The 25566-nt window shown below is 40.2% G+C and overlaps 1 protein-coding gene across 1 annotated transcript; it reads left to right on the forward strand.

Annotated features, from left to right (window-relative positions):
- Positions 1-411: 411 nt before the first annotated feature.
- Positions 412-13206, forward strand: LOC148337411 (AN1-type zinc finger protein 3 homolog). The gene is made up of 6 exons (XM_088297148.1): positions 412-783; positions 4541-4581; positions 5663-5857; positions 7656-7721; positions 9614-9835; positions 11443-13206. The coding sequence occupies exons 1-6, from the start codon at positions 701-703 to the stop codon at positions 11595-11597; spliced, it is 762 nt and encodes a 253-aa protein (XP_088153274.1). The 5' UTR covers positions 412-700; the 3' UTR covers positions 11598-13206.
- The last annotated feature ends 12360 nt before the right edge of the window (positions 13207-25566 follow it).

The following is a 25566-nucleotide window of genomic DNA, read 5'->3' on the forward strand; positions in this document are numbered from 1 at the left end:
ATGTGGGAAATAGATAAACAGAGTGCCCCAAATTAAGTCAATACTTTTAGACTGGAGTGTTTTGAATTGGTGAAGAAATGTGAAAAGAGTATACTATAGTAGACTAACACGGGAAATTAAACAACTGAAGTAGAATTTTTGGTCATCAGTGTCTGCTTGAGCTCGAAAATTCTTTCAAAGTATGAGCTTCCTAGTTATGAGTTTTTCACGGAAGCTACCATGTCGACTAAAACGCGGAGGGTCCTTCTAAGACAACTATTTATTCTGCGGCTTTTAAAAATATTTAACGTTTTCATTATGTAATTAGAGGGTAGACTTCCAGTTACAGGGTCCAAAATAGTGCCACCGGTAGAGCATGTGACAATCCCGTCTGGCCCAATCCCCCTACTTTTGCGCAAGTGGTTTGTTCCTCTCTCCAGCTGATCGGCCCAGGAATCCCCGGTGGTTCCGTCCGTCATCGGCTTTGACGGCTCCCATGTTTCACTCTCTCTTAAGGCTGTTTTAATCCACCGGACTTTGTGGCCGCTCGTGTCGGCAAACTGCTCCACGCCCGTCGAAATTCGAAAAAAAGGGAATATATCGTCGGACCACTGCGTTTTGTGCGAAATCAGACCGGGGAAATCTATCGGCGAATTGAAAGGCCCTCGCTCCATCCCCGGATTCACCTGCTACACGGAGAGCTTCAACACGGAAGACCGACATGGGGGACACCGGGAGCGAGGGCAGCAAGCCCCCGAGTAACGTCAACGTCGTACCGCCACGCTGTCCCTGTGGCTTCTGGGGGTAAGACCGGGAACGTCTTTAAACGTCTTGTTTGTGGCTCTTTAGCTTCCCTGTCGACGGTTAGCTTAGCCGCTTAGCCATTAGCGCTAGCAGCTCAAGCAGGGATGAGCTTGTTGTGAGCCCCCACCTCCCCCCCCCTCCTTCTCTCCCCCTCCCTTCCCCATTGTTTTGTAGCTTTAGCTGCGAGCTAACTCCAGCTGGCCTCGTTCACTCGCCCCGGAGAGACTAGGACAGATAATCCAGCTAAGGTCACAGGTGTGACCGGGCTAGTGACACGGCGTGGTAGAAGTGCAAATACACGGACAAACAAACTTGTGAGAGGTTTTGTTTGCCTCGACACGTTATTGTTACAAGCCCCCCTCTTTCATCGACTGTTTAGTCACCTTGTACGGTTGAAGTGCAAAATCCTGACATTGGGAAATATTTGAATGCACCATGCTCACGTTTAGTTTTCCTACACTTGTGTTTTTGTTTGTCCAATAATAGACTGCATTGCATTTTTTTGGTCAATCCACTAGTGGTGACTTCTACGGTAACAGTTAGACCACAAACACGTTTACAAAAAAGGGAACAATCGCAATGTTTTATTTATGGTGTAATTTAGTTTTAATGTTACTAAGTCACGTGCATATCATGTTAAAATCGACCTACAGTAGTGGAAGGTTGTACTGCTTTTAATGTATTCAAATATCTGAGAAACAAATTTATTGAGGCATAAATGGGCTGTGAAGAATGTACCCGCGACAAGTTATTAAGCGGACTCAATCAAAACCACAATGTCACCATGTATTGCCACTTGTTATCGAAGTTAAACCTTTGTAACAAATTTACTTTTGTGTGACAATTAAGACTACTATGAAGTGAGGTGGGAGAGAGTCATTAATCCAAAGTTTTCATCATCATAAAGGTTAAGACTGACTAGAGTGTTTTTGTTGTTGTTTAAATTTTATAATCATTTATTTTTTTACTAAAAGCTAAATTTAAAAATTGAGTTTACACTTGAAATCAATAACTGTGTGGTGTTTGTTAAAAGTGGATTTTATTCCGTGGTCCACTCAGAAAACGGTCTGACAGTCAAAAGTCATACCTGCTTAATATTTGCAGTGATATAATCTTATGCTATCAACATGTGTTTGGTTGATCCACATACTATGTGATTGTGCCCTGTGAAGTATCTATTCACAGTGGATATCAAAGTCCACACATCCCTGCCATTTCTTTGTGCTATAAAAGTATGAGCCCAAGGAAAATAATTTCAAAACCTCTTCCATAATAGTCACAGGAGCATACTGCAAAAGCAACTAAAATACTTTTTCTTATGGCCCAAAAGTTGAATGTTTTGCAATGCATTACCTTGATCTGAATCCGATTGAGCATGCATTTTACTTGTTAAAGACAAAACTAAAGGGAAAGTGCACCAAGGGCAAGGAGGAACTAAAGGCAGCAGCAGAGGCATCACCAGAGATGAATTCCAGCATCTTGTAACGACTGTGTTCCAAACTACTGGCAGTAATTGATGGATTTTCAACCAAGTATCAAAAAGGGAATTTTTGTTTTGTGATTTGTTCCCTTAAAAAGTGGGAGGCACACTGTTGCAATCATATTAAAACTGAACGTAGTGAAGGCCCATATTGTTAGTTATATTTACGCTTTAGTGGTTGTGCTTTGAGCAGAAAAGATGAGAATTGTGTTGATGTGCCAATATTTATGGACCTAACTTTGATGTCAGTGAATTTTGGTTGCATCTTTAAAATGCAGCTCCATTGGAACAAATTCCATCCATCTCCAGTTTTTCCTCCTGAAGCCGTATCATTCAGACAGAACCAATGAGGTAGCAGAGCTTGCCGTGTTGTCTCTTCCAATCATTTTCATTAGTAGTAGCAGTGGACCACCCACGGGACTGATTGGCCGTGCTGTGCTGCAAGTTCTTTAACTTTAACAAGCATGTTGTCATTTCCTTCCTGCTCATTCTTCCTCTCTTGCCAGTGTGATGAATCTCATTTGATTACCTCTACCTATGAAGAACTTTTTGTTTGTAGCTAGACAATATTTGCATATATTTGCTAGTAATGTAACACAAAAATTTGCATAAAAAATGGAATGAAATTTGGTATGTAGCGTTGGTATTACCTAAGGACTGAATCTGGAGGTTTTTTTTGGAACAATGGACAAAACGTGAATGTAACAAGACTGTGATGAAATGTGTTGCTATAGTGCCAACATGTAGTATCTTGGGGCCACGGAACTATGTTGAATTAAGAGGAGCAGCTCCATTTAGTCAGGCCGTAGCCTTGTCTAATAGACAAGTAGTGCTTCACCATCATTTTGTAGATTCTAGCCAATAAGAAACCTTTTTGAGTGCACGTCAATTGTGAAGTGGGTTTTCATCTGTCCCTTTAATTGTACTTAACTGGGCCTGGACCGCTTGTTTAGTCCAAGTGAGAGAGAGAGACTCACTCAGTGGACAAAAACACGGTAGTGTGAAGCACTTGAGAGCCAAAATAAGCATTTTAAATTAATTTAATTTAATTTGTGCAAAGAGATGAAGTGCAATAAATACATCCATCTCTACAGTGCGACCCCGGTCCGAGCTCATCGGTGAATTTGCTTCGTGTGACAACAAGAGTCTGAGAAAGCTTCCGGGATGCTTTGTTTTGGGGGTAAAACGCATCTCCCAGTTTTTGTAATATAGATAATACCCCCGTGAAGACTTGCAGATAATTTGTCCGAGGTGTTTTTTTTTGGGATTAAATTTCATTATTTTGGCTTTTAATCAGGTGTGTTTTGTAGTTTGGAAAATATGGTAAGTGGATGTGAATAGGAAATCATTCAGCAATGAACTTTGAATAATGTTTATAAATTATGAAACCGCTGCCGTTAGCCTCTCGTCATGCACGGATATATATATATATTTTTTTGGGGTGAAATGCGCAAGTGCTTTTTTTTGGGGCGGGGGCTGAAATGCGGAAGCGCTTTAAAAGGATGCAGGACAGACGGGGACGCGGGACAATTATTTCATGAAATAAGGACGGACGGATGATGACGGAAGGGTGCCCTGGTCGTGGCCGGATGATAGACCGGCAAAATCGAATAAAGTGCCTGTCTCCGCAACTGGTCATTAGCTGAGAACAGAAAGCATTTGTCATTGTACAAAAATATTGCCGTTTTTGCCTCTTCCTTATTATCACCCCAGAGATACGGTTGCTTTTCCATCCACACTTCCTTTTTGTGTCATACCAATTGCGAGAGTAACAGACCGATGTAGGGTTTGCCACAGCTGACCCCTTTTTCCGAAATGGCTAGAAAGGTGTGCTCCGTATAAATAGAAAGTGACTTACCGTCATGCTCCGTGTATAGATGATAACGAGCAAGGTTGGACAGAAAATGATTTTTTTCTCAGTGGAGAGCCAGAATCAACTGTTGTGTCTGAGTTGTCTCTTGTCGCTGAAATAGCAAGGCTTCATGAACCCTCCGGAATTTTGATCCAAATATCGGGCGGATGGTGGTGCTCAGTTAACAGTCAAACATTTTCTACTTAAGTCCAGACGGAGAAAAATCAGCTTCTATTAGTCAAGGTAATGATGTTTTGTCTGTGTGGAGATCCCAAATGAGTAATTCTCATCTTGGGAGTGTGGATCATTGTTGGAAAACATGCAGATAGTCTTACCACTTGGTTGTCAAACAGCATTTATCATAAAAAAAAGATATCAACATGACTTTTTAATAAAAAATCTTTTATTCTGTTCTTTTTCCCCAGGTCCAGCAAAACGATGAATTTGTGCTCCAAATGTTTTGCAGGTTTGTTCTCGTTCTTTTGTTCTAGCTTCGGTTTAGACTTCGCTGCTGTGAACAGGTTTTACTGTTATCCCAAAATGTTTGAAAGAAAGTAGCTGAATTTGCTTTTTTTGGGGAAAAGTGTTGTGTACCTAAATACACACACAACTTAGCATTATTTAGCCTTACAACTACTCCACAGATATGTTTTTTTTCTACCTCATAGAGGTCCTAAAATAGTTTAAAAAACTTTTGTTGAATATAAACAAAATAAAACTAACCAAAAAAAACTAACAAAAACAACAAAACAAATGTATAGTATTTGGTGACGATTGTTAATTTTTTTTTTTTACAAAACAAACAAAAAAAAAGCTAATATATTTGGTGACAATTTTTACACAGTCTTCACTATTGGACAAGGAGTGTCCAAAGCCGGTCCTCGATGGCCACTATTTTGCATGTTGTAGGTTTTCCTCCTCCCCAACTCACCTGATTCAAAGGATCATGATCACTGTCAGGCTTCTGCAGTGCTCGCTAATCATTTTAATCAGGTGTGTTGGAGAGAGAAAACATCTAAAACATGCAAGATAATGACCATCAAGGAGCAGATTTGGAAGCCCTTGATTTAGAAAATGACAAAACAAATTCAAATATTTGTTCTGCAACTGTATACGATTTCTACCTGAAGAAAGACAAAAGGCTGGTCGTATCGTCACTGAAAATAACGGAGGTTTTCTTAAAGGTGCAGTAGATGTTCACTATGATTCTGAAAATAGAATATGCATGATCAAATGACTAATTTTCTCCAATAGCATCTCGTGGACTGTAAACGCACATGCAGTTCCTTTTAACCACTTATACACACTGTTAGCACAGGATTTTGTGGGGCGTGCACAAATCACCTAAATGCAATTCAATAAAATGTGTAAAATGAAGGCCGCATTTTAAGAGTCTTATTATAGGTGTGTCTGTGTATAAATGTTTCGCACTTATAACAAAACAATTATTCTGCGACATTTTTTAATGACCTCGTGATTTTGATGAGGTCGCTGGTGGCACTTTTTATGGCTCGTGACTCTAATATAAAGCCTTTTCTTTCCCAAAGACATTCAGAAGAAACAGTCAGATGGTGCCTCGAAAGCCTCTTCAAGCCCCAACAGTAGCAGCAGTGACAGTCAAGCGGACGTATTCTGTAGCGAAACAAACAAAGGCATCAATCAATCCTTCATCGCCATGTCAGACACCTCAGATGATCCTTCGCCAGGAGATGCAGCGGTGACCTCTCTACCTGCTCAGGGCGGTAAGTGAGGAGATACTGGTCTTTATTTGATGGCTGACAACCTAAAAACAGCATGAAGGTCTCGCCCTTTTTAAAACGGAGATGTGGTACAAGAAAGGCATGTATATAAAAAATAAAATGATAATCACCAGGGCTAATGTCAGATGGTACCCCGACATGATATAAGAATTTTTCGTGGCCCCCAATTTTTTGTGCACTGTTAAAAGAATTTAGTTTATAATGTAGTCCATGTGCCACAAGTAATCTAACGTGAATATGTCGAAATACTTGTGGCTTATTCCAATACCAGATATGTTGAACTAATTCAATAAAAAATATCTATCTTCTCTGGTCTTTTATGCCTTGTGGTTGTTTAATACGGGTTTAGAATGCTGGAGGAAACCCGAGGACCCACAATTCAAATCCAAAGCACAAAAAATGTGAGGGACACATCCTATACCACCAAGCTGCTGTTAGATAGATAGATAGCGCTTCATAAAGCTTTTGAAACTTTTTAGTTTGAGTAATTTTCGTTATTTATTTTTAAAATAACCTTGATCGCCACAGATGAGATGGTACCCCACATCGACGATGGCGCCCTAAGCACTGTGCGTGCTCGGTGTATCGGGATGACAACATTTAAATAAGTTATTTTCCGGACTATGCGGCGCACCTGCATACAAACCGCAGCAACTCTTCCCGAAAAAAACCCCCCAAAAAACCCCCCAACATTCAGACTATAAGCCGCAGTTTTCTATGTTGAAAAAACAGAGTTGTTTACTGCATGTACAGAACGATTTTGTACCTTGAATGCACATAAAGTTACATAAACAGATTCTTAAAACAGTGCCTTTTAACACAGCAACAAGTTTGCCAATTAAAACAGAACAGACCCAGGAGAAAAAAAAATCGAGATATATTTCGTGTATTCTCTGAACTATAGAGCGCCCCTAGTGGTGAAAGAAAAATCCACAGAAAAGCCGCACCCCCTTATTAGCCGCAAGGTTCAAAATCTCCGGAAAAAGTAGCGGCTTATAGTCCGGAAAGTACATTTTTTTTTTGTCCATGGCAACATTTTTGTCGAAGACTGCAGCTCTCCAGACTATGACACTGATAGTGTCGATGAAAGCTCAGGGTTATCTATTCAGTGTGAGGGCTTATAAGAGGACACCTGCAATTGCCAGGGCATCCGTCACCGCTGTATGGTGGCAAGGTCATTCGCTAAGGCCTGTCCAGGATGCGATGACAAAAAGGTTACAAAAAGGACAGCTGGAACTGTAAATATTTCCACTCTACCCTACTTCCTTGTTACTTGGCGTCATTTACTTAACCAAGTTGATGAAAACCTCTCAACAGAAGTTTGTTTTTCAAATTATTTTTTTTGGCTAATGTTTATAGTCTAAAAAGTCGAAGAACCTTTCAGAATTTTATGGCGTAAGGGGCAATTTACAACAACAGTAGAGAGAAATGCCTAAACTTAAGTTTTCACCAGTTTGGGGCCTTTTTGAATCGAATCTTTGCTTCGCCTGCCACAACAAATGTTGGGAAGTCAGCTAAGGTGACCCAGCACATGATCAGTTCTAGTCTATCCTCTTGTCAATATTTTGCATTTTGTATTTACATGCTCGTGTGGTCCTTCCGCTTTTCTCAATATTTATAGAATTTGTTGAATTATTTATGATTCTGATGCCTTTTGCAAAAAATAGTCAATACACTATTTAAGTCTGTCGGTGAGAATGAACCTTGTATGGCAGTAAACGGCATTTAGTCTCTGTCGCGCATCTCTTCCCCGTCTTATTGAACTGCATCTCTTTTGCAGAAGTATGCAGCACAGACACAGCCTTCAGCTCACTCTCCACTCCTACAAAACGCTCCTTTGAATCAGGTACGTCTCTGCTATACTGCAAAACATCTCACCCCGCTGCATTTCAAACGAGGGACTTAAATGGGTAATATAGTTTTGCAGACTTATAGGCAGCAGTGTTGCTGAGGAGAACGGTTGTTTGGCATTAAACTATACAGAATTCAGTATAATATTTTATAGATTTCTCAAAACAATCTGCTATTAGTTTACACGGACACATTTATTCGAATCAAAATCCCGACGGAAATAAAAAATGCTTCATGTACACACTCCATTGATATTCCCATCAAGTTTTTATTCTGAACGAGAGCGGTGGTATGTCTATTGATAATGCGATTGGCACGCTTGAAAACATTTATTCCGAACCGTCTTAACCTGGCATGTCTGAGACGTCCGTGTATGCGTTTCTGTTATTCCCGGACTGAACGTGTCTGCAGCTGAGACGAACACGTTGCTGGAGATATTAAAAGATCTTAAAGTTGTTGAAAGACTTGCCAGTAGAAAGGGAAACGCAAGAAACTCTCGAGTGCATTTGATCATAATTTCAATCCGAACTCTGATCGGATTGAATAGATTTTGTCCAGGTAGGTAATACAAATATGACACCTGGATTTTTGTACTCAGCATTACACGTAGTACCCTTTAAAACATGTAATTGAGGCAAGATGCTTCTCATTTCATGAAAGCAATTCATGCCACCTTCAAATATAAGCTTCCAACTTGAATAGCATTTCTGCCATTGTCACGGCAACCGTGGCTCACCAACTAGAGTGCCTCATTTAATAATGGGAGAGTCCATTGGGCTTCAGAGTTGAGTGGAGTCAACTTTTGATTTAAAAGGAAATTACTTTTCTGGACTGTAGGGGGAGCCCAGGCGTAGCTCATAATTTATGACAGTTACTGTACTCAAATGTCATTTGACTGTATATACTGAACTTTAAACCCTCTTCCTCCTATGTATTTAAGATTGGAATGAAATTTTGATATTTTGCAAATTTGTTCTCAAAATGTTTGACCCTTTTTTGTGCTTCAGATAAGTTTGAGTTGCTTTCAATTTGAGTTTTGTCAGGATAGATGAAAGCCAGGGAGGGGAGCGGTCATGTGCTAGCAAGATGCACACACACACACACACACACACACACACTGGTGCACGCGGATGTGTTCACACACTCATATTGATGGTGCGGAGCAGCAGAATCTGGCAGCTCAACTTGGCCTAGTTCCCAGAGATTTATTGAGCGCTGATCTGCATTCGGCCCGGCCAGAGGAAAAGTCTGCAGGATTGATGAGAAAAGTCGTGATGACCGGTTAAACTGGCTGAAGGTACATGCTGTTTCTGTGTCCTCTCATACGCTTCTAACTTGACCAAAACGCAATATATCAAATATGCTCGGCTGTATTTTGGTGTACAGTTGTGTTCAAGTTTACATAAACTGATAGAATATGTAAGCGGTGGACCATTGTTTGAAAAAACATGAGCAATCAGCAAAAACACATTTGCTTTATTTTGAGTGGGATTCTTTCATAAATTTCAGAATGATAAAACACAGTAAAAAAGATTTTAGACAATATTTAACCACATTTTGTCAGGGGATGTAAAAAAGCTTTGGGATGAGATTTTTTTTCTAAATCGTCACAAATATTTTTTTTTTTTTTAGCTGTTTTAGTTTATCTGTAAATGTCATCATCATATTGAAAACCTGAATATAATAATAAATTTGAGGTCAGTAAATTTCCTGATGCTTTAAAATGCCCGCAAACCGCAAGATTTTGTCACTTAATCTCAATGTTGGCAAAATGATTATTTAATCAGTAAATAAATAAATGTCACGTCAGAGACGCACTTGTTTGTACCTATTTTATCTCGATTTTTTTTAATGATGTTTATGCTCTTTGTGTCTGTGTGTCTGCAGCCTCCGAGTCGGAACGTGACTGTTCTCCTGAAAAGCGAGCGAGAGTGGGTGACGTGCCGGGTCCCGAGGAGTCATCATCATCGTCGTTGTCATCTTGTTCTGCGTCGTCATCATCCTCTGCATCGTCTCGCGGCGCATCCAAACAGCGGAGCCGCAAGCGTTGCCATCGCTGCCAAACCAAACTGGAGCTGGTGCAACAAGAGCTGGGCTCCTGTCGTTGTGGTACGACAACTCAAGCGCATGAACGCACGTTTAGAATACGCACTACGTTTTTCTCAGTTGACGTGTATAAATACGTGAGCTGAAATGCACATGCGGCCTCTCTGGATATGATTTACCAGTCAGGCACTCCAGCCTCGGCAACCAGTGTGGGGGCGCTGTAGATAGCCTCAATGTTTCACTTTGAACATAAAACATAAACCAATTACAAGGAATCCTAACGCAGTTCAAACCAATAACCATGCTTGCTAATCAACTTGTTTGCATACAAATGAACATGCTTAAAAAAAAAATCACAGTGCTTCGGCGCTTTAAAGACCATCTGTTTCAACCCCAGGAGTCATTTTTTAATTGCAAATTGCCTCACTTATTTTTATTTATTTTTTTTTGGTGCATGGGACATCCATCCCTAATCGTCTCTTGTTTACTTTGAAAAGATGCAATTAGAGTGATTTCTGACCATTGAGGTAATTGCTTTGCTAATGCTTCTGCTGGATACTTCACATTGTGAAAGTTGATACATTCACATGTGAGATTGGGGACATTAATTCGGGTCAGGTGAACTACTTTGTAAAGGATAATGTTTTGATGCTAAGTATTACAGTAATTCTGTTGCCTTTTGGCTTGGGGGGGGGGGAATATTCCACATCCATTCCCTTTGAGAGGCTTTTAATGTTACATAATGATCTCCCTTCCACTCCATTGGTGCGCTGTGCAATCACAGTGTTTTTAATTGCATATCAAGCAGCTGTCAAACTGTGTTTTTTAATCACTGCTCATTGAATGCCAGCAGTGTTATTATGTGTATTAATGAATGGATTTAAGATGCCATCTCATAAGATTTGTTATGCGTGGCAACACTCTAAAAGCGGCGATGAGTGCTACAGTCTGTGTGGTTATGGACTCGGAAAATATAAAAATGATTCATTGGTTTGTCAAATCAAAATTTTTAGGATACAGTCGAGCTTCTCAACTTGAACATGCCGGGGGGGGGGGGGGAGTCTGCAGCTAATTTTCATGAGTTTTGATTGAGATTCGCATTTGATCACAACCTCGCAGATGTAAAAGCTAATCAAAAATGCCATGTCATGTGTCATGAGCTCAAACCAAAATTACGTTTGGGGGTACGTCCAAGCTCCAAGCTGTGCCTCAACCTCCGACTACCCGTCATGGTTGACGTGAGTGAGGCAGCCCAGCGAAGCTTTTTCGATCGTCTCAATGGTTGATTCTCAGTATTGCTATTCAACAAAATCTGGTGCACGGCGCCGGTCGTCCTTTTGGATCCTTAAATTTGGCCCCCGTGAGCAATTAAAAAAAAAAAAAAAAAAAAAAAATATTATATATATATATATATATATATATATATATAGTAGGTAGTAGTAGGAAATTATTATAAAGTTACAAAAACGAAACTTAATTTTAAACACTTTTAACATGATTAATTGCATAAATGCACGATAACCTCAGTTGAACTGAATTTGACCTTTTCAAAACATTTGAATTGATATGTCCAATTGGTAATTTTTCAATATTTTTTGCAGTTCGATCCATGAATCAGCCAGTTCCACTTGTACAAATAATCTGAACTATATTCCTCCTCCCGTGTCCAGGTTATGTCTTCTGTATGCTCCATCGGCTCCCGGAGCAACACGACTGTCTTTTTGATCACCTGGGCAGCGGGCGCCAGGAGGCCGTCCTCAAAATGGTCAAGCTGGACCGCAAGGTGGGCCGCTCCTGCCAGCGCATCGGAGAGGAGTGCTCCTGAGCGCCGCCTAAGAGAGAATCTCTTCACAAAAAGCCCGAGCAGGGATTTCGTCCTTTTTTTTTTTTTTCCTCCTTTTTTTTTTTTTTTTTTGTACAGCCTATTCATTTAAAAATGATGCTCGCTCTCTTTAAATCCCATTTATCCACACTCATCCCAGACTTTTTGTGCTTCTGTCAGCTTGATTGTATCCCTGCTGCTAAACACAAACCCAATTCACAATGGCGAATCAGAGAGAGCAAAAGGACTTTGGGACAGTTCAGTTTTTTTTTCTCACCCCCCCTTTACCCCCTTGACATCATACGTGTGAGTGGACTAACAAATGAGCGGAAGCATTAAGAGGACAAGCATGCTCGATACAAATGTGTGTCCAGGAAGCCAGTTGATGATGATACCGCAAAGAAAAGAAAATATGATGATGAAGAAGAGGAAAATGAGAGTTTTTATTCTCTCATCCACAACTGCAAGACGTACAACCATGGGACTCAGTGTCTTAGCCACGTTTAATAATCGTTACCAACCTGGTCATTATCCACCTCAGGATATGGAAGCTTCATTCTTCCAAGCTCCTCTTTCTGTAATTCCATCAAGGATTTTTGTCTCGACTGCAACGCTCGAGTTTGACTGAAACCCTGTCAGGCTGTCCCGAGGGGAAAACTGAACATTTAGTCATCCAATTTATCTTTTAGATTTTTTTTTTTTTTTTTTTTTTGGACTCACCAAGACTTAACATGAGTGTTGTCCAATGAAAATCATGCTTAATTATTTTTGTGATGCAGGCAAAAAAATAAAATTAAAAAAAATAATAATCAATGGTTTTCATTGGACAGCAATGATAAAATTATCCTTCATTTACCCCCCCCCCCCTTTTTTTTTTTTACTTTGCAGTCTTTCCCTTCATGGTAAAACCCTTCCCATCATGTCAACACACATGGGCTTATGTTTGTGTGTTTCATGACAGCCTGCATTGTACATCCTCTTTCAGCATTTTTCACACTTTTGTAAATACACACGTTGACGTTTGTTTCTGCGCAATGTGAACTAAAGCTGAGCTATTTTAACTCAGCGGTTCCTCTTTTCAAGGTGTTGGTGGTGGTTCAGTTCTTTTTTTTAAGTTACACATAAATTTGTAAAGGTCTTCACTAGAGGGTTATTGGGTTTTTCCATTTTTCCACCTTCAGGTACTTAACCGGTCCTCGACATTGGCCAGTGTTTTGATTTCCAGCTAATCATGTTAATAATATTCTGGTATTTGTTTCCCTTTTTTTTTTTTTTGCTCTCTGCTGCCTCTCCTCCCTTTTACTAAACGAGGCACAGTGAATCCACCTCTTTAAAAAAAAAAAAAAGAAAAATTGTAATGTTGACTTTAGAAGAATTGAACAAAAATTTATTGAATATTGTGTACCATAAAGAAAACTTTTATTTAACCTTTTTTTTTTGCTTTTTCAGGTTGACTTACACTTAAGTGTAGAGTTTTTCTGTTATAATATGGTTTTGGGGGATGAACAAAATATTACAAAATTGTATATTTTTTTTTCTTTCCATGACTTTACTTTTTCCATTTCCTCCTGCTTTTTTTCCTTTTAATGCGAATAAAACAAGATCAGATAAAGTGTCTCTTGGACTGCTTATTATAGTTGACCACCCGCAAAGTCGTGTTTCAGCACCTGCGGATGTGCATGATTCCTAAGTTGTTGTTTTTTTTTTATTTTTCTCTGGCTGTTTTTCCTATCCCACCGCCCCAATTTTTCATACAAAAAGTACCAGTATTTTTTTCCCCTCCCGATGCAATTTATTATCTTCAGGTCGCAAATTATGCATTGCGACGGCGCCAATCGTAACACTGAATCTATCAGCAGCTCTTCATCAGAGCCTTTTCTATCTGTTCATTGCTTTATCTCACCTTATTCAAATAAGTCACCAGGAAGACGAAGCGAGATATGCCATCTTCTTTCTTAAAGGTCAGATGGAGAAAAACGTGTTCTGTCGACAGTAATGACTTGCTGTGCTGGGATTGGATCTTCCATAGAGTGGACTAATTTTCTTTTGAACCTGACCAAATGTCACACATGGGCCGGAAGAAAAGTATGGAGGGTGGTACAATATGGGTATTTAAGGATCACTGACGCCAAGCTCGCGTATCCTCAAGATTGAGGATGCATGCTGATAACACAGCAGGAGGCATTTTGTCGTGATTTAATTCATTATCAATAGGATTCTTATTTTGCCTGAGAACATTGTTTCCTGCAGGTGTGAAGGAAACACAAGAAGATCTTATTGTCGGACAGCATTCGAAAGCAACCACATTATTAACCTTTTCTGATGATGATGTAGTGTGTGTGCATACCAGTGGCGGGCCGTGATGTCATTTTTTTTACATGCAAACCTATTGTATAAAAACCATCTGAAAGTGCCAATCAAAACATAACCCGATTCATATTTCCCAGCTCTTGTATTAAATGTCAACAGATTGCAAAGTGAAAGTAAGTATACTGTCTAATTTAAGACCTCAGATCTTATTAGAAGCTCCTTTTTATAACGATGCCTGTCAATTTAATTTGCCACGACTTAACTAACCTTCTTCATATGTAGACGCCAACTTCAAGCAGTTCCATCCCTTTGGGTAAAGCAGGACTTCGGTTGCTCTGACACTGGAAATGGTCCAACTCCAGCCTTGGAAGTCGCCTTTTGATCCGGTCATCATTTCCTGTTCCTTTCCCACACTCATTCCCCCCCCACCCCCCCCCCACACACACACACACTTTTTTGCAGCTTGCCTCACTAAGACTCATTGCTGCTGTCAGAAGACTTATTTAGTTTAAATTCTCCATTAGCAAACACGGGCGCGGCCGCATATAAACATATTGGTTAAGTAGATGAGAGCGCCTTTATGGCGGCTCCCTTTGTGAGCTGTAAACACATGCTGACATCACGATAATGAATTGGCCAGGATGCAGTTGATGGCACGCAGCCATAAGACACATGCGAGGAAATCGTGTCGAAAAAAAAAAATCTAAATACTGTTCGTTGCAACGTCGGAAGGCTTCGTCGCAGACCTGTGATGATCAACCGTTGTGCCGAGCGAGGCGCAAGAGTTGGCTGCAAGATATTAGTTGATCAGAAAATTACAATTTACTACAAAATGAATTTTTTGAATCAATCTACGCTAGTGACATACAGAGATAGGCAGAACAATAAAAGGCTTGGCCAGTGTATACGCCTTTCACCACTCATACAAGAGAATAATGGCTTTCTGGGAGTCGACTGTCACGATTAGCAGGGTTGAGGGATATAGGCCGGCGATTCATAGGGTTGCAAACTAGGGTAAGGATTTAAAAGGAGGGTATCAAACAAGGGGTGGAGTTTTGAAGTAGGACTTCAAACTAAAGTTTGGGATTTGAGGTTTCAAAACAAGGATTAGGGTTTAAAAGTAGGGTTTCAAACTAGGGTTCGGGTTTCAAATTAGGGTTAGGGTTAAAAAGTAGGGTTTCAAAATTGGGTTAGGGTTTAAATTAGGGTTAGGGTTAAAAAGTAGGGTTACAAACAAGGGTTAGGGTTTCAAATTAGGGTTAGGGTTAAAAAGTAGGGTTTCAAACTAGGGTTAGGGTTTCAAATTAGGGTTAGGGTTTAGAAGTAGGGCTTCAAACTAGGGGTTTGGATTAGAATTAAGGTTTCCATCAAGTGTTAGGGTTTAAAAGCAGGGTTTCAAACTAGGGTTACGGTTTCAAATTAGGGTTTGGGTTCCAAACTAGTTTTAGGGTTTCAAGCTCGTCTTAGGGTTTAGAAGCAGGGCTTCAAACTAGGGTTTAGAATTAGGGTTTCAAACAAGGGATAGGGTTTAAAAGTAGGGTTTCAAACTAGTGTTATGGTTTAGAAGTGGGGCTTCAAACTTGGGTTTAGGATTAGAATTAAGGTTTCAAATTAGGGTTAGGGTTTTAATATGTATATATATATATATATATATATATATATATATATATATATGCACACCAGCCACATCATAATGGCCCAGATAATGTGGCATTATTATCTGATTTAAGCGTCAAATCATTTCTCTGGCAATATTGTGAGGCAACTTCCATCGCAATAAAGCTCAGTAAATTGATCGCGCTACGGATGGGAAGGATCGGATTTAAGGAAAGTAATATTCATGTCAGGAAGTCCTGACAACACAATCGCAGCGGCCCCGCCCACCTTGAGTCAGGATTCCATTACACGTGCGATGATAAAATTTCCCCTATGACACCTGGCACCATCACATCTGCAAGAGGCAGAAAGATAAATCCAGCGTGACGTGACGTCCCTGCATCGTGTCTAATTTCTAATTTTTGTTGCGCTGGCTAACAAGTTGCACACGCTCATGCTGTCGCTGTCGGGACATGGTTGAGTACGACATATCATGATGTATCGTTTGCTTTTCAGTTGCAGTGGTCCTTTTCTGCTTTGTTCCTTCATTATTTCATATAGGATTTATATCTTAAAGCTCATTTACTACCATTGACGGCAAAAGACGTCAAAGATCCATTTTTTTTACTCAGCTGTTAGTGAATGAGTTACAGTTTTTCAACTCGAGTTGCATGATCAAATTCATGAACAGAAATTGCGGCAGAGAGACATTGTTACATACAGAAGAGTAAAACTTGAATTAAACATTCTTTCTCGAATTGTGATTTGAACATGAGGCTCAAGTGATTGAAAATATGCACTTCATCTCGTAATCCTTGATGGAACTCGGGTAGCGCTGGCGAGCTTGTTTACGTGTTTTATGGAGCGACGACTTCAAACACAAGCAGTTAAACACTCGACATATTCTCACATGAACATTTCCATCTATTCATCCATCTTAACTGGAGCCAGTCACAGGAGAGGCGGAACCCGAAGCCAACATGCATTCAGTTCATTTCGGTGTTCTCAGCATGTTTACAATATTTAGGCCCATTTTCAATTTCTGCATGCTGTCTCCCGTGATATCAGATATTTATTTGCATGATATTGCTTCTTTTTAAACAGTACATAAATCGCATTCTTCAATAAAATACACTTCCTGAATGTTGCTCTGTGAAGCCAAATTGGTAATAAAACAAATCCATCAAAATAAAGCCATGTCTCAACAGAAAAACAGCATGCGGTAGATAACGTAAAATATCAAACACTTTGAGTTGAATTCGTTTTGGGGCTGCGCTGCCTCCACATCGGTTATAGGTGAGAAAGAAATCAAGAGTCCATTAAAGATGACAACTAATTCAAAGCCACTCGGCTTCCCACTGGATTCATCTCCTGTTCGCTCGAAAATCTTAATTGGCCGCATAGATGTGGCGCTGTGATTGCTATTGGCAATGAAGAGATGCTGCGTCAATTGTCATCAGCCTCTCATCGTTGACTCGATGGAAGGTCTCATCAGGACTTGTTTATGTCGCGCTCAATTAACTAATGTTAGCTCCGGCTTGTTTAAAATTGCATGTGTTCACATTGCCTTTCCTATCGAACCAGGTATCCTCATTATTCGGGTGCTCTCTATTGAATTTCTTTACAAATAACATTACTACACACTTTTTCTCCTTGTGTGATTGGAATGGATTGATTTTTCTTTTTTTTGCCCATATAGAGAAAGTAAGACCTGAATGACCGCACTAATAGACTGAGCAAACAAGGGCCACACAATAAGGAAAATACCCAAAGGGGACCTATTATACCTTTTTACTGGGTTCCTTCTTTTCTTTAAGGTGTGCGTGAATTGCTTTGCATGCCTTTACCTCGATGCACAAAGCAGTTGATTATATAACTGGAGACTTGATTTACATCTTGGATAAACTAGCCCCCTCCTGTCTGTAACGTTCCCATCTGCTTAACTCATACACTGGTAGTTTTTAAAATGTTTGCTGTGAAAAGAAAATCTACATAGGAATACAATGTAAATAAATGCTAGCTTCCAAGTTATTTGAGCTAATAGGATATTCTGAGTGGTGGGGCGTCAAGGCCTTCTCTGCTGGCCTAACATAATCAAAAAATCCTGATCATATTCTTCACATTGATGTCATATGATATCCGAGTGTTTAATTTTTAGTTTAGAGTTTTTATCCAATCAGAATTCCGCTAGCTCGTGTTGCCAGGCAGATTTCATAATTCACGTGACACGCACTATTCGTCGGAGGCCTTCAGATACAATCGTGCGGGCGTCTATTCTGTGTGTGTGTGCGTGTGTGTGCGCAGTGTTTTTAATTGATAGACAGTTGTGATAGCCAATCAGATCACGACTTGGTTACAATGAGCCTTCTTTCTGGCCTTACTTTAACTGTGATGAACGCGGCTCGTGATTGGATACTCACTCGTGAGGGAGCAGCGCTATGCGGAATCAACATACCAGGAAGATGTAACTGGCGACCGTTCGAAATTGTAAACTATATTCTTGCTTTTTTTTTTTAAACCACAATGGCTGAAGGAGGGGAAAGTGCGGATTTAACTGCAGATACACTTGCGAGGCAATTTTCAAGACGGACCTTTCAAGAGAAGCTGGTTGTCCAACACTCAGTAGTATGTAAGTCTTTCTATATGTTATTTCTCCAGCTGTTGTGTCATAAATGATGGCAATATGAGGGGGATTTATTCAAGTCGGACTGAGTACCACTTCACTGAAAGCTTATGTGTGAAATGCATAGCCTGACACTGCTGAAAAGCAACAGCAACCTTTTGACTTTTTTCCAAAAATATATTTTCTGGTTTATTTCCTGACAAAACCAGAAAGTTGGCGAATAATCAGCAATGACATGCTACACATCAGGTAGATCCACTTATCTAGCTAACTAATGGTGGACGCGCTAACTTGCAATGGTTGCTAGTGGCTAATGGCTAATACTGTAGCTATCTGCCTTGGCGAGCGAAAGCGTTTGGCTGATGCCAGCAAACCGCAAGTGCGCTGTGAGCTCCCGACAGTCGGCGGGTGTCTTTTCAAAGGCAGCTTAATAAGCGCAAATGAAATAGCATATTTACCTTTGATGGTGACTCCCAGACTTGGTTGCAGTGGCTTTGATCCATCATTAACAAACCACACTCAAATGTGAATATTTATTTTTACAAACTTTATCAAACGCTTACTCCCATTCTATGATCATTGTGACATCAATATGCTCCTTTCTGTATCTGCCTGATGATCTTTTTCCATTTACTGTAATTCTTATTCCATAAATGTAATATAAAGCTGAGTACCATTTAAAATAGTGGTGGGTACATATTACTGTAAAGAAATCTTTTGTCTTGATGTTAAAAATGAATGTTGATTTTTTTTTTTTGGGGGCGGGGGGTTGGAACGGATTAATTGTATATCCATTCTTTTCAAAGGGGAAAATTGTTTGAGAGAGTGGTTTGATTTGAGATAAGCATGTGATCTTGGATCATGTTAAACTTATATCTCAAGGCACCACTGTATTAGGAACATCTCTCATTATGATGCATCATGCGGGTATAGCCCACATTGGACCAGTGTAGTAATTGATTGTGCAAGAGTCTTTCAAGGATGCCATTGACATAACTACATCAATCGGGGCTTTTCTGAGGGAAAGTGTGTCTCTGTTAGCAACGAGACACATGCACGCACGCGCAGTCACACACACTGACTGCACTTCTAAGAGATGGGAATGCGGAGACCTCGAGACACTCTTTGTGGCAAATCATTAATTATTAATGGCGAGATTCACACACTGCTTTTGATGTCGGAGCAGTCAAGACTCTTAAAGGATGTGTGCGTGTGTGTGTGTGGGGGGGGGGTTGTATGATTTTGGGGGCCGTGACGGAGTTGATAAAGCGTATGGGGTTTTTATCTGCGGGGTCAGAAGACGTGTGCCGACATTTCTCCTCCACTGATGATTTCCTGTGGGCATCGCAGCTCTGCGGACACTTGCTTTCAGATGACTTTATCATCGGATCTGCCGGGGTTGGCTATACTTCGGTTTTGTGGGGCGAGCTCACGTGCGCGTTTAGGTATTGCACGGAAGACTGCATAGCTTATCAGAGTCGTCGTCATCCGGCTTTCTAGTGGTCTGCATGTAAAAGGGAAACTTTACTAATTTGCAGGAGGAAAAACTTGATATTTAGTCCGTCATGAATTTCGTAACTTCATTGTTTAACGTTAATTCATGTCACGTGATCACCTAACGTTCACAAGCTGAGCCTTATTGTTGTTGCCCGAGCCCTCAACGTGTGATGTCATTTCCAGGCAACAGCAAGTGGCATAATGCCTTTTTAAAGGTATTAATTGCACATGAAAAATAATTACATTAAATTCACTGTGGACGAAATACCAAATTACTAAATATTGTCCAACAAATTGAAATTGAACACAAAGAAACATATTGATAAAAAAAATCTTGTCTACGGAAAATAAAACATGAAGAGGGTTACATGACATTGACAGCAACAACCATGAACAAACACAGACTGAGAGAAACCAGTGAAACGAAATACAAGTAAGCTGACTAGACAACGGCTCACACCTCGACACTGAAAAGCGTCACATGACTTTCTTGCAGCAAAACGTTTGTAACCTTATTTTCATAGTTGAAATTTCAGCGGCAGGATGAGATGCAGGCTGTCAGAGTGTTTGTCTTACAACGAGAACATTTTCCCTTGTGGGGTGGAACAAAAAATATAAATTTTTTCCAGTACAATCTGCGTATTGATCACTTTGTTTTAATGTTGTCACGTTCTTTTACATTCGATACCAGAAGTCTTCAATCTTCTTCCTTGAGGGCCGGTGTCCTGCTTGTTTTCCCGCTTCTCCCTGCTGCAACACACCTGATTTAAATGATCAGGATCGTTATCTAACTTCTGCAGACCTTGATGATTATCTGCTCATTTGCATCAGGTGTGTTGCAGCAGGAAGAGATGGAAAACAGGCACGACACCGGCCCTCGAAGAACAGGATTGAGAACCCCCACTTTTCAGATGGATTTTACATATGAGAACTATAGGCTCATTTCATGGAGACCCAACAGAACCGCGCATGAATAAAAATTTTGACTGGCTGGGGCAGGTGGCACGGTGGACGACTGATTAGCAGGATGTCCTCACGGCGCAGAGGTCGTGGGTTCGGCCTTCCCGTGTGGAGTTTGTATGTTCTCCCCGTGCTTGCGTGGGTTTTCTCTGGGTACTCCGGTTTCCTCCCACATTCCAAAAAACATGCATGGCAGGTTGATAGGACACTAAATTGCCCTTAGGTTTGAATGTGAGCGCGTATTGGCCGGCAACCAGTTCAGGGTGTACCCCGCCTACTGCCCGAAGATAGCTGGGATAGGCTCCAGGGAGGGAGAGGATAATCGTATCGTTTGAATCGAACATTCAAACTTCTTACGTCCGCCATTGTGTTGCGTCAAGAATGACTTTGACTTGATCATTAACACAACAAAACGTCACAGACTCATTTATTTCTCTCCTCTGGTGATGCTTTTCACTCGCAATCTGTTCTTCCTCACCTTTCCCTCTCCTCTTCCTCACATTGCGTCGTTCCCAGCGCGCTGATCAGGGTGTCAGCAGCTGTCGAGGTAATGAGGATCAGTGTTGTTTTAAACATGAACCGGTGAGGGGGAGAGAGGCGAGCGGGAGAGTGGGGAGATCAATAAGAGCCATTACTTCTCCTCTCTAATGATGCAGCCCCCCCACACCCCCAACCACCACCACCACCAACCTGCTCCCCACCCCTTGTCTCAACCCATTTCTACACACTATCCGATATCGGAAGGGAGGAGGTTATGAATTATCAAATCCCAAGGGCGTGTGCCTCGCCGCCAATTACCCAGTGAAAAATGGTCCTTTCTGGATGTGTGTGCGTTTGGTGAGAGGAGAGGTTGATGTCGACCAGCCAGGCAGTGGACAGCATTTTGTCTCCGTCTTATGTTCGTCTGTTTTGCACATGTTCTATAGACTTCATAACGGCTCACTATTAGAGTTTTGCCTAATTTGAGCCAAGGCACGTTTTTGCATTTGTCTGCAAGTGAACATCTGGGTTTGCCTACTTTGGATTCTTGCAAGGGTTCATATTGTAGATTTCGGGGCCTTGTCTTCTGGCTCCAACACTGACCTTTTAATTTACATGAATCAAATTAATTGGTTTTCAACGGTTGCTTAGCTTCATTTGATAGCATTTTTTTTTTTTTAGTCGATCAGATTTTGGCCGCTATGTTTGGAATCCTGAATTCTACTAGTCTGAATTTAGACCGATATGCTTTTTTCAGGGCTGATACCAATACCGATTATTGGTTGTCATGGAGGCCGATAACCAACATTTGAAGCCGATATTCATTTGTTTAAAAAAAAAAAAAAAAAAAGGGGTAAAATGGTGTCAAATTTTGAAAAACAGCAACTCCAAAACTTGATTTAATTTAATTGCCTTTATTTGTTTTATTAAACAACTTTAGTGATTTACAACAAGTTAAAGCTTTTTTAGATCTCGGAAAATAGGCAACTTCATTTGTCGGTCTTGAAAGTTAAAAAAAAAAAAAAGACCAATGCCGATAATCGGCCCGGTCGATAATTGGTCTGTAACTAATTTAGATTCACCACTCTTCATGAAAGCGCCAAGTTACATCTGCATATTTTGATTGGTTCACCTAAAGAGTTTGCTATGATTACCCCTCTGAGTGTTTGAGCTAAAAATGCACACCAAATTTTTATTTTAACGTCGAGCAGGATGTCAGACATGATTTAAAAATTCATTTTCACTGGCGCACTCGACATTTAAGGACAGTTGAACCCATGCGGTTGCTGGCTGGCTTGTTTCAATCTGGAAATAGTTTTTTTTTTTTTTGGTGGGCACTTTCAGAGCAGCACATAGAAAATCCCTAAAAATTGCTTACATACAAGCATGACCAAAGAAAGCATCTCTGGGGAGTACAATGAATTATAGTCAAAGTTTTTATGTTTTTGTCAAGTCATGTTATTTGCGAAATATTGTTTGCGAACAAAATATTATTTGCGAAAGGTTTAGCTTTATATGGAAGCTTCTTTAATGCGACACATTAGGGCTGCACAATATATCGAAAAAAATATCGATTATCGCAATAACGACCCATTTCGTTTCCTTAAGTACATGTTAAATATCCCACTATCGATATCGCGATTGTCAACATCCAAATTGTGTACCACATTTTTTCCAATATTGTGCAGCCCTACCACACATTGTTTCTGTGTATCATTTTTGCCACGTGATGTTGTCATTAAGTGGTGGATTAGTTGACTTAAGTAACATCATTTAGATCCCGAAGCGGACTGGACATTAAAGAGCAGTAGAAATTGGGCCTTTGTTCACTGCAGAGTCGCCAAGCCGTTCATTATCACCGCGTCATCCTGCGCACCATCCACCAATGCCAATCCATTCTTCAAACACAGTCGAGACTTCGTATTGTACCGTGTATTGATGACTCTCATCACTGCTTAATAGTTGCCTTTCTTTTGCACTTGTGTCACACGTGCACGCATACAATGAAGTTATTGACGGTCTCAAGTGTATCTTTCCTGTCCATTTAGCTGTTGCTGTGTGGGAAGTGCTCGGTGCTGATATACAGCACTTGGAGCTCTTATTGAATTACACTGATGGAACATCAATTACAGACCTTGGTGCCAGAGAAAAAGCGTTAACTAAGCTCCTCATATCACATTACAGTGTGCAGCTCTCTGATGGCTGCTCTAAATAAAATCCCATCATATTGAGTGTTTGCTGCATTGTCTCTTAGTTTGTCCACCACAAACCTCAACAATGATGGACTGTGTTGCTTGCAAATTTGTCAGGCATGGACTTTTATTTTTTTGGGAGATAATTAAGATATTAAATACAGTCCATTTCATATACTTCTAATTGCTACTAGAGGCGTAACATCATGGTGATAGGCCCCGGGTGCAATTTTTTTTTTTTTTGTGACCAGACCCCAGCCAAAACAAAAGTACATTACGCTCGCTCACAGGCATGCACAGAATGTTGAAAGGGAAAAAAAAAAAAAAAAAAGCCGGTACAGTTGGTGGTTTTAACGTGGTGACAAATATTCTATCATGTTTGTTTGTTGGAAAAGTTTTTGAATTGGTCTCTAACAACCGTAATATTTTTCATGAAAACTAACGAAATAACTAAAACTAAACTTGAAAAATCATTTTCCATAAAATCATCAAATAAAACAAAAATGCTTTCATCTTGTGTTTATGAAACTAATGACAGTTAAATATAATTACGGCAAAACTGTCCGAGTTGTCCAATTTTGGTACAAAAAAAAAAAATCAAGCAGTAGACAAAAACTGTGACCATTTTTTGTCATTGAAAATTTAAGCAAGTTTCCCCTCTATTCATTGAAAAAAAAATGTGTCAATATAAGAGTTAATTCTTTTTTTTTTTATATGAAAGAAAGTGGTATAAAAAATAGACAGTACAGAATCACAACCATTCTATAAGCAGCTTCCAAAACATGTTCAAGCTCAACTATGCTCACAATGATTGCATGACCAGCTTTCTGTTACTTTCCATCCAGTCAACACAATAAATATTATACATCTCAGTGGCTGCTTATCAATAACTGTACTTCACTAATGCGTCTCTGGTTCACTCAGCCCTGATGTCTGCAAGAATATTACCCACATGCGATAGCCCGCATTAGAGTCCAATGTCATTTCTTGAGAGGATGTTTTAACCACTGCATTAAATTATGGTACATTTTTATCTGAATAATGTCTAAATTGAATTGAGACTCGTTTACGTTCTGTGGGGATGCACGATGATCATTCAAATCGTTCTAATGTCACCATAAATGCATTTTTTTAGGTATATGCATTCAGTGTGCACTCTACATGGAACAAATACATTTATATTTTGTAATTGCAGCCGTAGTTTGCTTATTGACAGATGAACATTGTGCACTGAAATAGACTCCGACCATATAGCTGAAGATGCTCGATCCGTTGTCGTTGGACGCAGACGCTAAAGTAAATATTACCGAAGCGAAAATGAATAGGAAATAGAAACTCTGGTTGAAATTTTTGCCAAGCGGAATTAATCAAATACGTACACTCAAGGAACCTAACGGAAAGTGTTTTTGATGCTGCTGCTATTTTAGTTTGAAGACATACTTTGTACAAATCAATCTCAGCAGTGTGAGACTGACAGGAAAACTCAGCCAATTTAAACGAAAATAGCAGAAAATGATGTTATAATATTCACAAGTTTTATTTAGTAATGTTTCTTGTTTATCACTCCAAGCGACAGATTCTTTCTGTGATGAGGCAATATGCCAATTGCAGAAGTCTGTAATCATTTGCAAAGATGACACATAGAGCGCACTTAATTTGCAAAGGATTATATTATTATATAAAAGCAAAATGCTCATAGTATAAAACGCTTGTTTGATTTTAGTTGGTACTTTGACTGTTGTCACATGAGCATAAATTGAATGAATATTGGCTCAGTTTCAGACATAATTGGCTGACTGTCCTATTTTTACCTCACTGACATTTTATATAACTCTTGTATTGTGCGGCAGGTGTACCTAATAAAGTGTCCGTTGAGTTCAGGTTCAGCTGAATGTGTAGTGAGCAGAAAGTGTGCCCTCTTGTGGACAAACATGCAAGTGCGCCACTGTGGAGGAACAGAGCGAGGAGGAAGGACCTAATCGCCTTTTACTGTCTGTCACATATAATTGGTCTGCAGCGGAGGGGTTACTAGTTACTTCCAACTAAACTCCTCCACCCCCCCAAAAAAAACAAAACTTTCTTAGCTTCAAATTAGTGTTGAACTCCTCCCAAATGGTGCACAACTCTCCATGGTGACCCATCATGCCTTCTTTTTGGACAACCGGTTCCTCGCGACCTCACCACTGTGGAGCCTCTGTTATCCTCCTTCGTTCCTCTCTCCCCTCTGCTCTCTCTCTCTCTCTCGGTCTCTCTCTCTCTCTGTTTCCATCTCCTCTCTCTCCTGTTCTGCGCACAGACGCGCGCGCTCGTTCTC

Source organism: Idiotropiscis lumnitzeri, chromosome 5 (assembly GCF_059441095.1).
Source record: "Idiotropiscis lumnitzeri isolate Australia: NSW breed Sydney's pygmy pipehorse chromosome 5, RoL_Ilum_1.0, whole genome shotgun sequence".
Taxonomy (NCBI): domain Eukaryota; kingdom Metazoa; phylum Chordata; class Actinopteri; order Syngnathiformes; family Syngnathidae; genus Idiotropiscis; species Idiotropiscis lumnitzeri.

Coding starts and splice junctions, on each gene's coding strand:
- LOC148337411 (XM_088297148.1), top strand. CDS start 701: ATGGGGGACACCGGGAGCGAGGGCAGCAAGCCCCCGAGTAACGTCAAC. Junction 5,858..7,655: donor CTCTCTACCTGCTCAGGGCG/GTAAGTGAGGAG, acceptor TCTCTTTTGCAG/AAGTATGCAGCACAGACACA. Junction 7,722..9,613: donor AAAACGCTCCTTTGAATCAG/GTACGTCTCTGC, acceptor GTGTGTCTGCAG/CCTCCGAGTCGGAACGTGAC.